Source organism: Petaurus breviceps, unplaced genomic scaffold (assembly GCF_028583685.1).
Source record: "Petaurus breviceps papuanus isolate PSGF00001 unplaced genomic scaffold, PetGlider_PUasm1.0 90692, whole genome shotgun sequence".
NCBI classification, from domain to species: domain Eukaryota; kingdom Metazoa; phylum Chordata; class Mammalia; order Diprotodontia; family Petauridae; genus Petaurus; species Petaurus breviceps.
The window spans coordinates 1,717,947-1,730,592 of NW_027187313.1; the positions used below are offsets into that span (position 1 = coordinate 1,717,947).

The 12,646-nt window shown below is 40.9% G+C and overlaps 1 protein-coding gene and 1 long non-coding RNA gene across 3 annotated transcripts in view; one reads left to right on the top strand and one right to left on the bottom strand.

Annotated features, from left to right (window-relative positions):
- LOC138144183 (uncharacterized) overlaps positions 1 to 12,479 on the top strand; it is a 12,971-nt gene extending 492 nt beyond the window's left edge. For both annotated transcript variants that reach the window (XR_011163881.1, XR_011163880.1), the window contains exons 2-3: positions 745 to 822; positions 12,275 to 12,479. This is a non-coding gene — a long non-coding RNA (uncharacterized lncRNA). The remainder of the gene's footprint in view (positions 1 to 744; positions 823 to 12,274) is intronic.
- RALGPS2 (Ral GEF with PH domain and SH3 binding motif 2) overlaps positions 10,504 to 12,646 on the bottom strand; it is a 257,390-nt gene continuing 255,247 nt past the window's right edge. Inside the window, exon 20 of the mRNA XM_069065478.1 lies at positions 10,504 to 10,854. Coding sequence (XP_068921579.1) covers positions 10,843 to 10,854 — 12 coding nt within the window. The 3' untranslated portion in view covers positions 10,504 to 10,842. The remainder of the gene's footprint in view (positions 10,855 to 12,646) is intronic.

The following is a 12,646-nucleotide window of genomic DNA, read 5'->3' on the forward strand; positions in this document are numbered from 1 at the left end:
TGCTAGGGGTCTCTTGTCTAATATTCGGCTTGCTAGGGGTCTCTTGTCTAATGTTCAGCTTACCGGGGTCTCTTGTCTAATGTTTAGATTGCTAGGGGTCTCTTGTCTAACATTCGGCTTGCTAGGGGTCTCTCTGAAGGCTCAAGTTTTCATAGAATCATAGAAATCCAGAGTTGGAAGGGACCTCAGTAGGTCAGCGCGAGTGCCACAGAACCTCAATTAACCAAGAAGCATCTATTATGTGCCAGGCATGAAAGATGAAACATTGCCTGGCCTAAAGGAGACTGCTCTCTGGTGGGAAAGATAACACGTATATATAGAGGGATACACAAAATTGATATAAGATAACTTTGGGGTGAAAGTTCTAGCAGCTGGAAGTGGGGTGGGGGGAAGGCGGGGGGTGGGGGTGGGAAGAGGAGAACAAGGAAGGAGCCATTTAGTCTCTGCTTGAAAATCAGGGAACTCACGGTCTCCAGAGAAAATCTTGGCTGTTTCGGGAACAAGACCCTCCACCTCTCTGCTCCGGGCATTCTCTCTGGCTGTCCTCCATGCCTCCAATGCTTTCCCTCTTCCTCTCAGACTACTGACTCCCCTGGCTTCATTTCAGCTCCAACTAAAATCCCACCTTCTTTCAGGGGGCCTTCCCCAACCCCTCTTAATTCTAGTGCCTTTCTTCTGCTAGTTATTTCCTATTTATACCTTGCTTTGTATATGTTTATTTACACATTGTTTCTCTGCCCCTAGACTGTGAACTCCTTGAGGGCAGAGGCTGTCTTTTGCTCTTTTTGTATCCCCAGTGCTTCAGACGGCGCCTTGAACACGGTAGGTTTTTAATAAATGTTTATAACTTGATCGAGTCTATTCCATTTTGGGATAGCTGTAAGGCTGATTATTTTTAGTGGACCGAGATACGGAAGTCCAGCAATAATCCCTTCTGTGGCTTCTGGCAAAGTTGGATTTTGGATCATATCTTTTCAAATTAATGTTCTGAGCCCCCATTCCCTCTGAATTACTTTCCCATGACCAGTCAATAATTCATTGCATGATATCACATGGTAATGGTGGAAAAGGATAATTTACCTAAAATAGAAATTCAGGCTAAAACCAGGAAAACATATTAACAGCAAACATTTTCAATGTCAGCCCTAAAAGCCACTCTCTCAAACTCTAGGTTCCAAGTTTGGTCTCTGTCTCTTTCCAATCCTCTTGTTTTTTTGCACAAGGATAAAGGAACAGGGGCAGTTTACAGGCAATTTTACTCCTTCCCAGTTTTCCCCTTCTACCTCCCACCACAGCAAGAAAGGAGCTTGCTCAATTATCCATAGGAGGTACTGGGACCCAAAAGTGGCACCATAGTGGATAGAGTGCTGGGCGAGTCACTCAACCCTGTTTGCCTCAGTTTCCTTATCTGTAAAATGAGTTAGAGAAGGAAATGGAAAACTAGTATCTTTACAAGAAAATCCCAAATGGGTTCATGAAATGTTGGACATGATGGAAGAACGATTTAATAGAAAAAGGCAGTGCTTTCCTTTCCATTTTGTGGTAGTATCAAGTCTTGGATGTTTGGATTTCTTAGCGCTACAACAAGAAAACACAGAGGAATGACAAGCAGCAGCAGGTTTGGGGGGCTTATGCTTAGGCTGTCATTCTGACTTCTTCCAAAATTCTTTTAAAAATCTTATCGTTATTGATTTTTTTTGTTTTTAATATTACATTTGTTTGTCTTACCCTTCCCATTCCTCTACTGATTGAGTCATCCTTTACATATATATATATATATATATATATATATATATATATATATATATATATATATATATATATAATTTTTTTGGGGGGGAGGAGAAGGTAGGGCAGTTGGGGTTAAGTGACTTGCCCAAGGTCACACGGCTAGTTTTTGTGTTAAGTGTCTGAGGGCAGATTTGAACTCAGGTCCTCCTGACTCCAAGGTCCTAGCTAGCTGCCCCATGGGGTAGCTCTTGTGTACATTGTTTTCTTGCTTCTGCTTACTTCGCTCTGCCTCAGAGAACAGATGATACACAGTAGTATAGTGAGTAATAGAGACAATAGACAGTGCTACAATTTCAGCTAAGGAAAGCCAGATCTCTGAGTGAAATTAGGCAGAAGGAATAGGAGAGGAAGACACTGAAAGTGACAGAAGCATCTTGGAACAAGAACTCCGGCAGGCACACAGTGGGAAGGGCGTGGAGAGCTGGAGTAGGAGGGGGATTGAGGAAGCAGAGGATAAGAGAATAGCAGGGAGGACTTAGGGCAATTTACTCCCAGGTATCCAGTAATTAAGAAACACCTGAAAATAGGTGGTTATAATTTTCTAGGCATAGGGGTAGCTGTGAATGGTGGAAAAATAGAAATACTCTCGGTTTCCATAGTACTGTCCTGGGGTTTGGGCAGAATCAATTTACAATTCTAATAGTCAGGAGTCAATAAACATTTATTAAGCACCTACTGTATGCCAGGCACTGTGCTGAGCACAGGGGGGTACGAATACAAGAAAAAAGAAAAAGGAAAGATAGTTCCCGTTCTCAAGGAGCTTAGGATTTAATGGGGGAAGAGACACAAAAGGAAGATGAAAAGGAGTGAAGAAGGAAGGTACTCAATGGGGGTGCATGATAGAGAAGGCAGAGGAGTTCCAAAGCAGTTGTTTCAGGTGGAAAATTAAGAGAGATCTGTGCTGAGACCCTTCTTTAAGTGGAGATTTGGGGGTTCATGGCTCTGCCTTCCAATCAGAAGGGCAGATGTTAGTGATGATGTATGAATACTAAAGCTGGTTGGATCTTGCTAGATAATGAAGTTTTACCAATGATGAACTTCCTGGGGTCATGGGTGAGAAATCAGAGACTCCACGACACCACCACAGGTGTCTTGGCATAGCTCCTTCAATAGTTTGTCATTTTTGCCAGTTTGCCAGGTATGCTAATTATATGCAATTAAAAAGCATCTTCATGAATAAAGTCAATGCAACTAGGATAAAAAAAGAAAAGAAACTGCCAATTGAGGGAAATTAATTTTCTTTCAGAAACCTCAGAATTGTTTTCAATCTACATTTACCATATTATTAGTGAGTTAGTTCATGTGGTTTTTTTAAATTCTTCTTTTGAGAGCTATTTATTGAGCTGCTTGTTCATATCCTTTGACCATTTATCCATTGGAAAATGATTTTTGGGCTTATATATTTCTGTTAATTCCCTATGTATATTAGGTATCTGACTTGCCAGAGATAGGTGATGAAAATATTTTCCTTCAATTGGCCCCTTCTTTTCTTATCCTAGTTTTATTGATTTTATTCATGAAAGAGCTTTCCAGTTTTATATAATTGAAATGCTGTTTCATCTTTTGTAATTTCCTCTAACTCTTATTTAAGAAATCTATCCTAGCCATGGTTCTGAAAATCACCGTTGTTCTTTTTTGTTTGTTTGTTTAGTGACCTTTTACATTCAGGTCCTACTCCTGTGATGAGCTTATTGGAACCAATTGTACAGGATGCTGGTATAGACCTAATTTCTACCCAATTGCTTTCCAATTATCCCAGCAGGTCTTGTCAAAAAGGGGGTTCTTCCCTAAGTAATATACATCCTGAGGCTTAGCAAATACTGGTCAAATGAGTTTAATTATTTTTGTTTCTCTATTATCTAGTCTGTTCCATGAATCTTCCTTGCTATTTAAAAAAAATCAATGCCACATAATTTTGGTGGTTAATGCTTTATAATACAAGTTGAGGTCTAGAGGTGCTATTCCTCCTTCATTCCTACTTCTCAGTGCTCCTTTCAAAACTAAAGGACTTCTCATGAGTCTGGAGAGACCACCAAGACTTAGAATAACAATTATAGACCTACTGTGTAGATTGGTGGGAAATGTAATTCCCTAAAGGGACGATATGCTCCTCCTTTACAATCACAGTAATCCTTTACATTTTTTTTTAAAGCAATTGGGGTTAAGTAACTTGCTCAAGGTTACATGGCCAGTTATTTCTGGGTGTGGTGCTGAGTATCTGAGCCCAGATTTGATCACCGGGTCATCCCGATACTGGAGCCAGTGCTCTTACTCACTGAGCCACCTGGCTGTCCCAAAATTTTATTTTATTTTATTTTTATTTTTGCTTTTTGGAGGGCAATTGGGGTTAAGTGACTTGCCCAACGTCACACGGCTAGTTTTTGTGTTAAGTATCTGAGGCCAGATTTGAACTCAGGTCCTCCTGACTCCAGAGCTAGTGCTCTATTCACTGTGCCACCTAGCTGCCCCCAATCCTTTACATTTTTTAATATGGTTTTATAGTTTTCAAAATGTTCACACAGATTTGATCCTTAATACAGCCTTATGAAAGGAGTAGGGCAGATATTATTAGCCACATTTTAAAAACAAGGGAAAATGAGGCTCAGAGAGATTCAGTGCCTTGCTCTGGGTCATACAGTTACTAAGTGGCAAAGTAAGGACTCAAACTCAGGTCTTCTCACTATGAGTGAAAGTGAAAACTGATGTTCTACTAACATTAAAGTTTCTATTCCCAGGCAGTACCTACAAAGTCATTGAAAAAACTTCTAGGAAATGATGTTGCTGTTCTCAGATAATGATGACCATCCTATTTTAACTATGTTATACCCTTTTGAATGTAAACTCCTCAAGGGCAGGGACTATCTTGAATGTTTTTATTTGTATTCTCAGTGTTTAGCACAGTGCCTAGAATATATTAAGTGCTTAATAAATGCACTACCTGTCTATTATCTTTCTTTCTAATTTGTAACCCCTGTCCCAAATCCCATTGAAATGGGACTCACTCTTTATTGGTGAAGATGAATACCCTGCCCTGTATGAGGGGACTCTGGGACTTTTCATGATTCAAATTGCTTTGAGAGCTTCTGACTTCTAGCTTTGAAAGGGATGATGGGGGGTGGCTAGGTGGTACAGTGAATAGAGCACTGGCCCTGGAGTCAGTAGAACCTGAGTTCAAATCCAGCCTTAGACATTTAACATGTATAAGCCATGTGACCTTGGGCAAGTCACTTAACCCCAAGTGCCCTGCCCTCCCCCTCCAAAAAGAAAAAAAAAAGAAAGGGATGAAGGAAGAACCTTACTTCAGGTTGTTGAAGAGAAAGACTGGGAAAACATGAGAAGAGTGGGTGGTCTCCATCATGTCCCTATCCCTAATTTGCTTCTCCTAGGGTAGGATCCAGGACTTCGCTTTCTCTTGCTTTTCCCTAATGAGAGAGCTCCTTCACTCTGTATGATCTGGTCTATATTTCCCTATGCATACCAACTCTTAAGTCTGTTTTGCTATGATTTAGATAAGTGGATTTCTTTGCTATTGGCTACGTATGTTCATTGTGGAACTGGTATTGGGTGAGAAAGGGATAAAACCTTGGATATAAAGTTTAGGTTCCTCCTTTTCTCAGTAGCAACCAGAAGTTAGATCAAACCTGATCACACCCCCCTAGACTAACAATATTTAAAGAAACAGACAGATACAGTTCTATTCTGGTACCCTCTCTTTCTGAGGAGAGCAGAGTGATTGGCTTCTGGCCTCAATTTTCTGCTTCCCTCCTGGAAGGAATTAAAGTCTTCCTTGGAGAAAGGGAGGAGGGGAAGAAGAGGATAGATGTAATCTATTCTGTCTTCTTTTGAGCCACACAATGACAATCTCTGCTGCAAGTGAAGGGATATGGTCCTTGCCATACATTGGGTCCTCTTCTTTGCTACATATCTATCTTCCATCTATCTATCATCTATCCATTTATCATATGTCTATCATCTCTCTATCATTTATCTATCATCTATTTATCAATCAATCAATCAATCTATCAGTCATCTGATTAGAACAGGTACTCCCTCAACCAATGAAGCTGGTCATCTCTCCATGACTTAGTAGAAAGTTTCTTGAGTAGCTATGGCCAAAAAACCACTTAGCAGCTAACCATCTAGAGATGCCCCTTTCTCCATTTAGCAAGGGTGACCCTCAGCTGACAGTTCTTTCCAGCTTGGTAGGGCCCATCAGAGCTTGTTGTCCATATCGTAACCTTTAAAGACTCAGGACCAGCTCTTCACAATGATTGGAATATGGCTTTCATGGGGAAGTCATAATAATTATAGCTCCATTTATATATTATGCTACTCTCTACAAAAGGATTTCTTTTACAACTCAAGTAGTCCTTACAAGTTCTATTATTACTCTCATTGTATAGATCCTAGGAGCATTGATTTAGAACTGGAAAGGGCCTTAGAGATCATTTGATCTGATCTGAGAACAGTTTACAGATCAAGAAATGGAAACCCAAGGAAGGCAAGTGACTTGTCCAAGGTCACACAGGTAATGCATATCAGAGGCATGATTTGAACCCAGGTCCTTTGACTCCAGAGGAAAGGTCTTTTTCACTGTGCCATGAAAAGGAGTCGACCCATGAATTATCCAGGCACTGGGTATGCATGTATCACATGCCAAGACAGTGTTTGCTCCTTTCCCCTTGCCACACTGATCCCCCACATGGGCTGTTTGTATGGATCTGTTAGTTCTTCATGGCAAGAACACATTACTGAGGCAAACCTGCTTCCAGGGATTTCCTGTCACCAGAGCCGCACTAATACAAACACATTTTTCATTAGGAGAAACTAAAACTCACAAGTGACATCAACTGAGAAATGTTTCTACATGTCAGTTCTTTCCATTGAAAGTTAAGTGTATGACAGCTGGTGACTTTTAATGGAAGGAAAGTTTGCTGGGCTGAATTCCTACCAAACCACTAGAGAATTTGTGTTTTTAATTTTGATTTTTGGAGAAACACAGCACTTCAGGGTCCAACCGAACAGGCCAAGAATGGAAAGATCTGGTCTTGCTTTTCTCTAATTGTGGCCTTAAAAGACCCTGTGGATGGCCCTTCGATAAAATCATATTACAATTTATAAAAGTGTTAATTTCCTTTACTTATCCTTCACTTTCAACTCATTGTTTAAGAGCCGGTTAAGAAGGAACTCAACTTTTCCCACCATTCATCTGGGTCCCAAACCAAAACAGCTGGGTTTCTTCAAGAATACCTCATTCCTCATTCTGGTTAGTGGGAGAAAATCCTAGCATCACCCCCACACCCAGCAATACAAAAAGAGAGGGGAACAACCAAGGCCTCAAAAGGCCTTGAGATTCTGCCATGGGAGAGTCTTTTGAAGTGATGAGATATTTCACCTAGAGAAAAGACGACTAGAGAGGATTTAATAGCTAACTTCAGGGATTTAAAGGGCTATTATGTAGGGTTTAGATTTGTTCTGTTTGGCCTCAGAGGCCAGAACTTGGGTCAGTGGGTAAAAGTTGAAGGGAGGCAGAATTAAGTATAATGTACTTTCTACCAATATAAGCTGCCAGAAAGGGGAACAGGCTGCTTCTGAGTGCCAGGCACTATTAATCCCTTGGGAAATAAAGTTAAAAGTGAAATAAGTCCCATCTTTAAGGAGCTTACACCCTAATGGAGGTAATGTAAGTATATACAGGCAGATAAGAGTATATATAGAATGTACGTCATCCCTGGAGCTTGTGAAGATATTCTCTGCCTGGGAGAAAGCTGTATGATTCATTGCTGGGTTAAGTCCCCTGAATTTGTGCTGAGGGGGAAAAAGCAGATAATGACGTTTGTCATATCTGGTAGAAGGGGAAACTTCCCACTTGGGGAGGGTAGTTCTTAGAGGGGTATTTCAGGAAGACAAGATTTGAGAGGTCCCAGCATAACGGCAAACCAGGCCTCACTCCCCATGTGGAATATGGGCACAACTAGCCAGGCTTGAACCAAAGGTCCCTGGCAGCTTTGCTTCTCCTTCTTTGATTCCTCTCCTCTAGCATGGACCCAATAAACATCAAAAGGTCCCAGAAGGCCTGTGAGGACTGGCCAATGAGGGCAGTGATTACTGGAACAAGTGATGTTTATAGTAGCAAAATTCAGATCAGATTTGTGACAAAGAAAAGCATTAGAGAGGGCTCCCAGAAAAGAAAAGATTGTTTCTATCAGGTGATAATAGTGCAAGATGAAATGTAAGTCAGCTAAAGGGCAGCACTGGAAATGTGTTCCCCAAAAAGTGGTAGCCTCTCAATTGATTTATTAGTATTAATATTATTTTCCTGACCATTTTCCTGTTCTTTACTGCTTAGCATCCCATTGTCTGTTGGAGAATAAATGACGTGTTCCACACCTGACCTATTTTTGTACATTGGATACTTAAAAAAAAAAAACTTTTTTTTTTTTCCCAACTGTCTGACCATTACATCCACACCTAGTCAGTTACCAGAGAGGGAAGCACCAACATCTGGGTTTTCAAAGCTGGGGGGCTCGACAGCTGCTCAGAGTCTCGTCTGGTCAAATCACACAACACTTCTCAAAGTGAGCCCCAAAACAAAGCCTCACTTCAAGGTATATATAGCCTTCTCCTGGCTCAGAGAATGGCACAACCCTCTAGACCCACTGCCCAATCACAGAGCACCAAGGTGTGGGCATTCCTGAAAACCAAGCCTCCAGGCTCCAGGTGCACTTAAGCCTATCAAAGGGCCTAGGGGCAGGGAAGATCTTAAATTCCCATTCCCATAGCAATGTGCAACCATTATTTACCAGTTCTTATGAGAAATGAAGTTTAAGTTCATTACCTTAACAAGGGCATGCACAGGGGAGTCTAATTCCATCAAAGAGAAGCCAGGTAATGGAGCAGCAAAGGGAGAGCCCCAAGCTTCCGTGACCCTCAGGCTCTATGCTAGGTACTTAGAGTGATGACAAGATAGTTTTAGATGGGAGGGCACTAGTGCCTGGTGAGATCAAGAATATCTTCATGTAGTAGGTTGTAGATTTCATGTGGTAGGAGTTGAGTGTTAAGGGAACCAGAGACTTTAAGAAGTGGCAGGGATAAGGCTAGAGGTGAGTCTACAAAGATAAAAATGAAGTTATTCAGGCCCCCCCAGGAACTTACATTCTTTTAACTCTGGCCAAGGTCTTCCTGAAATACCCCTCCAAGAACTACCCTCCCCAAGTGGGAAGTTTCCCCTTCTACCAGATATGACAAACGTCATTATCTGCTTTTGCCCCTCAGCACAAGTTCAGGGGACTTAACCCAGCAATGAATCATACAGCTTTCTCCCAGGCAGAGAATATCTTCACAAGCATATGTAGCCCTGCCTTGTGAGGCATACCAAACTCAGAAGGTTGGTTGGCTACTTGTTTGGAGCTGTTGAATAGGAGATTCTTGTTTTAGTGGTGGTTGGAGTTGATTACTTCCTTAGTGGCTTTCAAACTCAGAAATTCAATGATCCTGTCACCATCTTCTTGTGAGAATGATGAATTTCAATTATTCCAATAGCAGTCTGTAAGACAAATAAACACAGCACACAGGAGGGCTGCTAGCACAGGTTCACTCTTGATCTGGTCAGACAGCAAAGACACTAAGAAGGGGTTAATAATCTTACTTTATTCTAGTCTAGTTTTCTCAGAAGAGAATTGCTGATAATGGGAAGACAAACTTCTACAGCATTCCCTAGTCACCCTTCTAGCAGGGGCTGGCAAGAAGGCAGGGCAACTACCCCTATGTCTGGACAGGATCAATTGAGAAAGGCACAACCTGTGCATCCCCCTAAATTCCCTCAAGGCTCAATGGGGGCTAGTTGAGGCACACACAGATTCCCCCCAAGCCTTGATGGGGGTTGATCAAGGTACACAGCATTCCAGCTTGTGCATTCAACCCTAAGGTTACCCCTGAGCCTCAATGGGGGCCAGCTGAGACTCACACAGCATTTGTGCATTCAACCCTAAGGTTCCCCATTCACTGCCCACTGCCCACCTGCTTTATAGGGGCAACAGATAAAGAAGGCATATTGACAGCAATAGCTTCAACAAATTTACGTCACCCCATCCCTGTATCTCACTGTGTAGTCATCGTGGTTATTTATATTATTTATCATTATATAATACTGCACAAGCATGGTGGAGATGTTTTGAACCATAACTATGGGAATTCATATCTAATACCTGGGAACGAGAGATTATTATGGCTATGGATCCTGGGAAATTGAACTTCAAGAAATAGCAAAAATCCACTTTGCACATCCTAAAATCCACCTTACTTACACAGTCCTAGCTCATGTTTATGTAGCAATCTGTTATGTAGGCAGTACTAATGTTATTGTTCCCATTTTACAGATGAACAGATTGAGACTCAGAGGGGTTAAGTGATTTGCCTAAAGTCACAAAGTCAGAAAAGGTCAAAAATTAGCATTCTTTGCAACCCTTCTGACTCCAAGTCATTTCCCGTACTTCCTATAAGTACTCTCTTTTTTTCTCTGTTCTTGAATAGAGAGAACCTAAGATATGAAAATTAAAATAATGAATCTATTAATAAATTTAAATTTGGTTCTACAAAGCAAATATTCAAATATATGACCTAGAACCAAAGACATGAACCAAATCATTAGAAAAAACCCCAAATAACAAAGGAAATGGAAAAAAGACAAATAATAAAACAAAACAAGCAAGTGGCTGTAAATAATTGCATGTACAACCTTTATTTACCAATTCTTATAAAAAATGAAGTTTAAGTTCATTTCCTTAACAAAGGAGTACAAGTGTTGTTCATTGTATTTGCCATGAGTTGTGTGCTATTTAATACTGTTTATTTACATAGATATAGTTGCTGAGTCTACTTTTTTCCTTTGCTTTATTGACTGCAGCACTTCACAAAAACCTTTCCAAAATTCTTTGTGTTCTTCATATTTGTTCTTCTCCTTGGTACAACAACACTTTGCATTTATATCCACATACCACAATGTATTTAGTCCGCATGATGGATTTTTCTGATTTCATTGCTATTTGCTGCTTAGACATTAAACTGTAGAAAAGAATAAAATTAGAAAACATAATTAAAGTGAGGGGCAGTGTGGTGTAATGGATAGAGAACTAGCTTTGAAGTCAGGATAACCTGGGTACAGGTGTTACTTCTGACATATATTACATGACGAAGTAGAGTGCTGGGCCTGGAGTCAGGAAGCATCATCTTCCTGAGTTCAAATTTGACCTTAGACACTTACTAGCTGTGAGACCCTGGGCAAGTCACTTTATGCCTAAGTTTGCTCATCTGTAAAATTAGCTGAAGAAGGAAATGGCCAAACCACTCTGGTATCTTTGCTAAGAAAACCCCAAATGGGGTCACAAAGAGTCACGACCAAAAATGACTCAACAGCAACATCACTTAACCTCTCAGTGGCCCAGGAAACTCTCTAAGATCAATGGCACAACAGGTGCCATCTGCACTAGTAGAGAAAACTTCCTCTCCGGGAATTCCCTATGCTAACAAAATCACAAGGATGGTACAATTTTTTTAAAAGGTTAAGAAGAGATTGTAGTTTATGTCCTTTCAAAAATTCAATTTCCCTTTATCTGCTGTGTCCTTTCCTGTTGCCTACAAATATGTCCCAGGTTTCCGTAATCTTAAAAAAGACCCTTCATTTGACCCTACCATCCTTTTAAGCTATCATCCTATTTCTTTCTTTTCTAACATAGTCAAAATCCTGGGAAAAGCTGCTTATGGTCTCTGAATCACAGAATTTAAGAGCTGAAATGCAGAGAGAGATGTACTCAAAGACTTTCAAAGTGTCGTCATATATAAATTGCGAGGGTGTTGGGCTAGGAGGTTGGTTCAGCTTTATGTCTATAATCCTATCCTACATACTTAAAAATAAGACTGGAAGCAATCTAAATGCAAAAATAGAGAAGTCATTAAGTGAATTTTGACATAATAATGTAATGGAATAGAATAATGCAACTAAGACGAAAAAGTAGGAGGAATACAAAGAAATCTGAAAAGATCTTTAAGAAATAATTCAGATATGAAACTGAAGAGCTTTTGTGCTGGCAAAATCAATGCAACCAGCGTAAGAAGGGGAGCTATGAATTGGGAAAAAAATTGCTGCATATGTAGCCCTGACTTGTGAGGCATACCAAACTCAGAATGCTCAGCAAGAGATGTTTTAGAACAGAGACTCTAGGAAGGTTATGTGTGATTGTCACTGTGACCCATGTTGTAAGGTTTAGTCCCTATCCCTGGCCACGTGGACTTTGCAGAGTCAGGTTCTTAGCACATCATTTGTATTTCTTTGCTCTCCCATTCAGAGACTAACAGAATTTACTCTATGTGATGATGCCACTGAGGCAGGCAGGGAAGGACTATGACCAGTGAATTCTGAGTCTAACAGAACAGGTTGGGTAAGATGACCTTTGCTTCTGTTAAAGAAAATTTCTTCCTTCCCCAGACCTTTAGAGTTCCTGCTTTACCTCTTCCCTGTGAGCAGAAGGAAACAACCCAGGAAGACCATGGTACCTGCAGCAGAAAGCTGCAACCAGTCAGCATGCACTTGGAGAGGGTCTCCTCCCCTCTCTCCCACCCACAATTTTTGTCCTTTTCTTTTTGGCTAATTGGATGTTTCACAGTTGCATAAAAGAAAAACAATGTTCTAATTTGTGCTTGGGTTGTTATTTGGGAGGAACAGAGAATGCCAGAGTTATGCAAGACTGGAATAAGAAGCTGTCAAGTCATCCAGCATTCAGTGTAAGGCTGGAAAATGGGGAGGCAGCCGAGCAATGGGTCTGGCCCTGGGCAGTTCCCATCTGGTGCCTTTACCCAG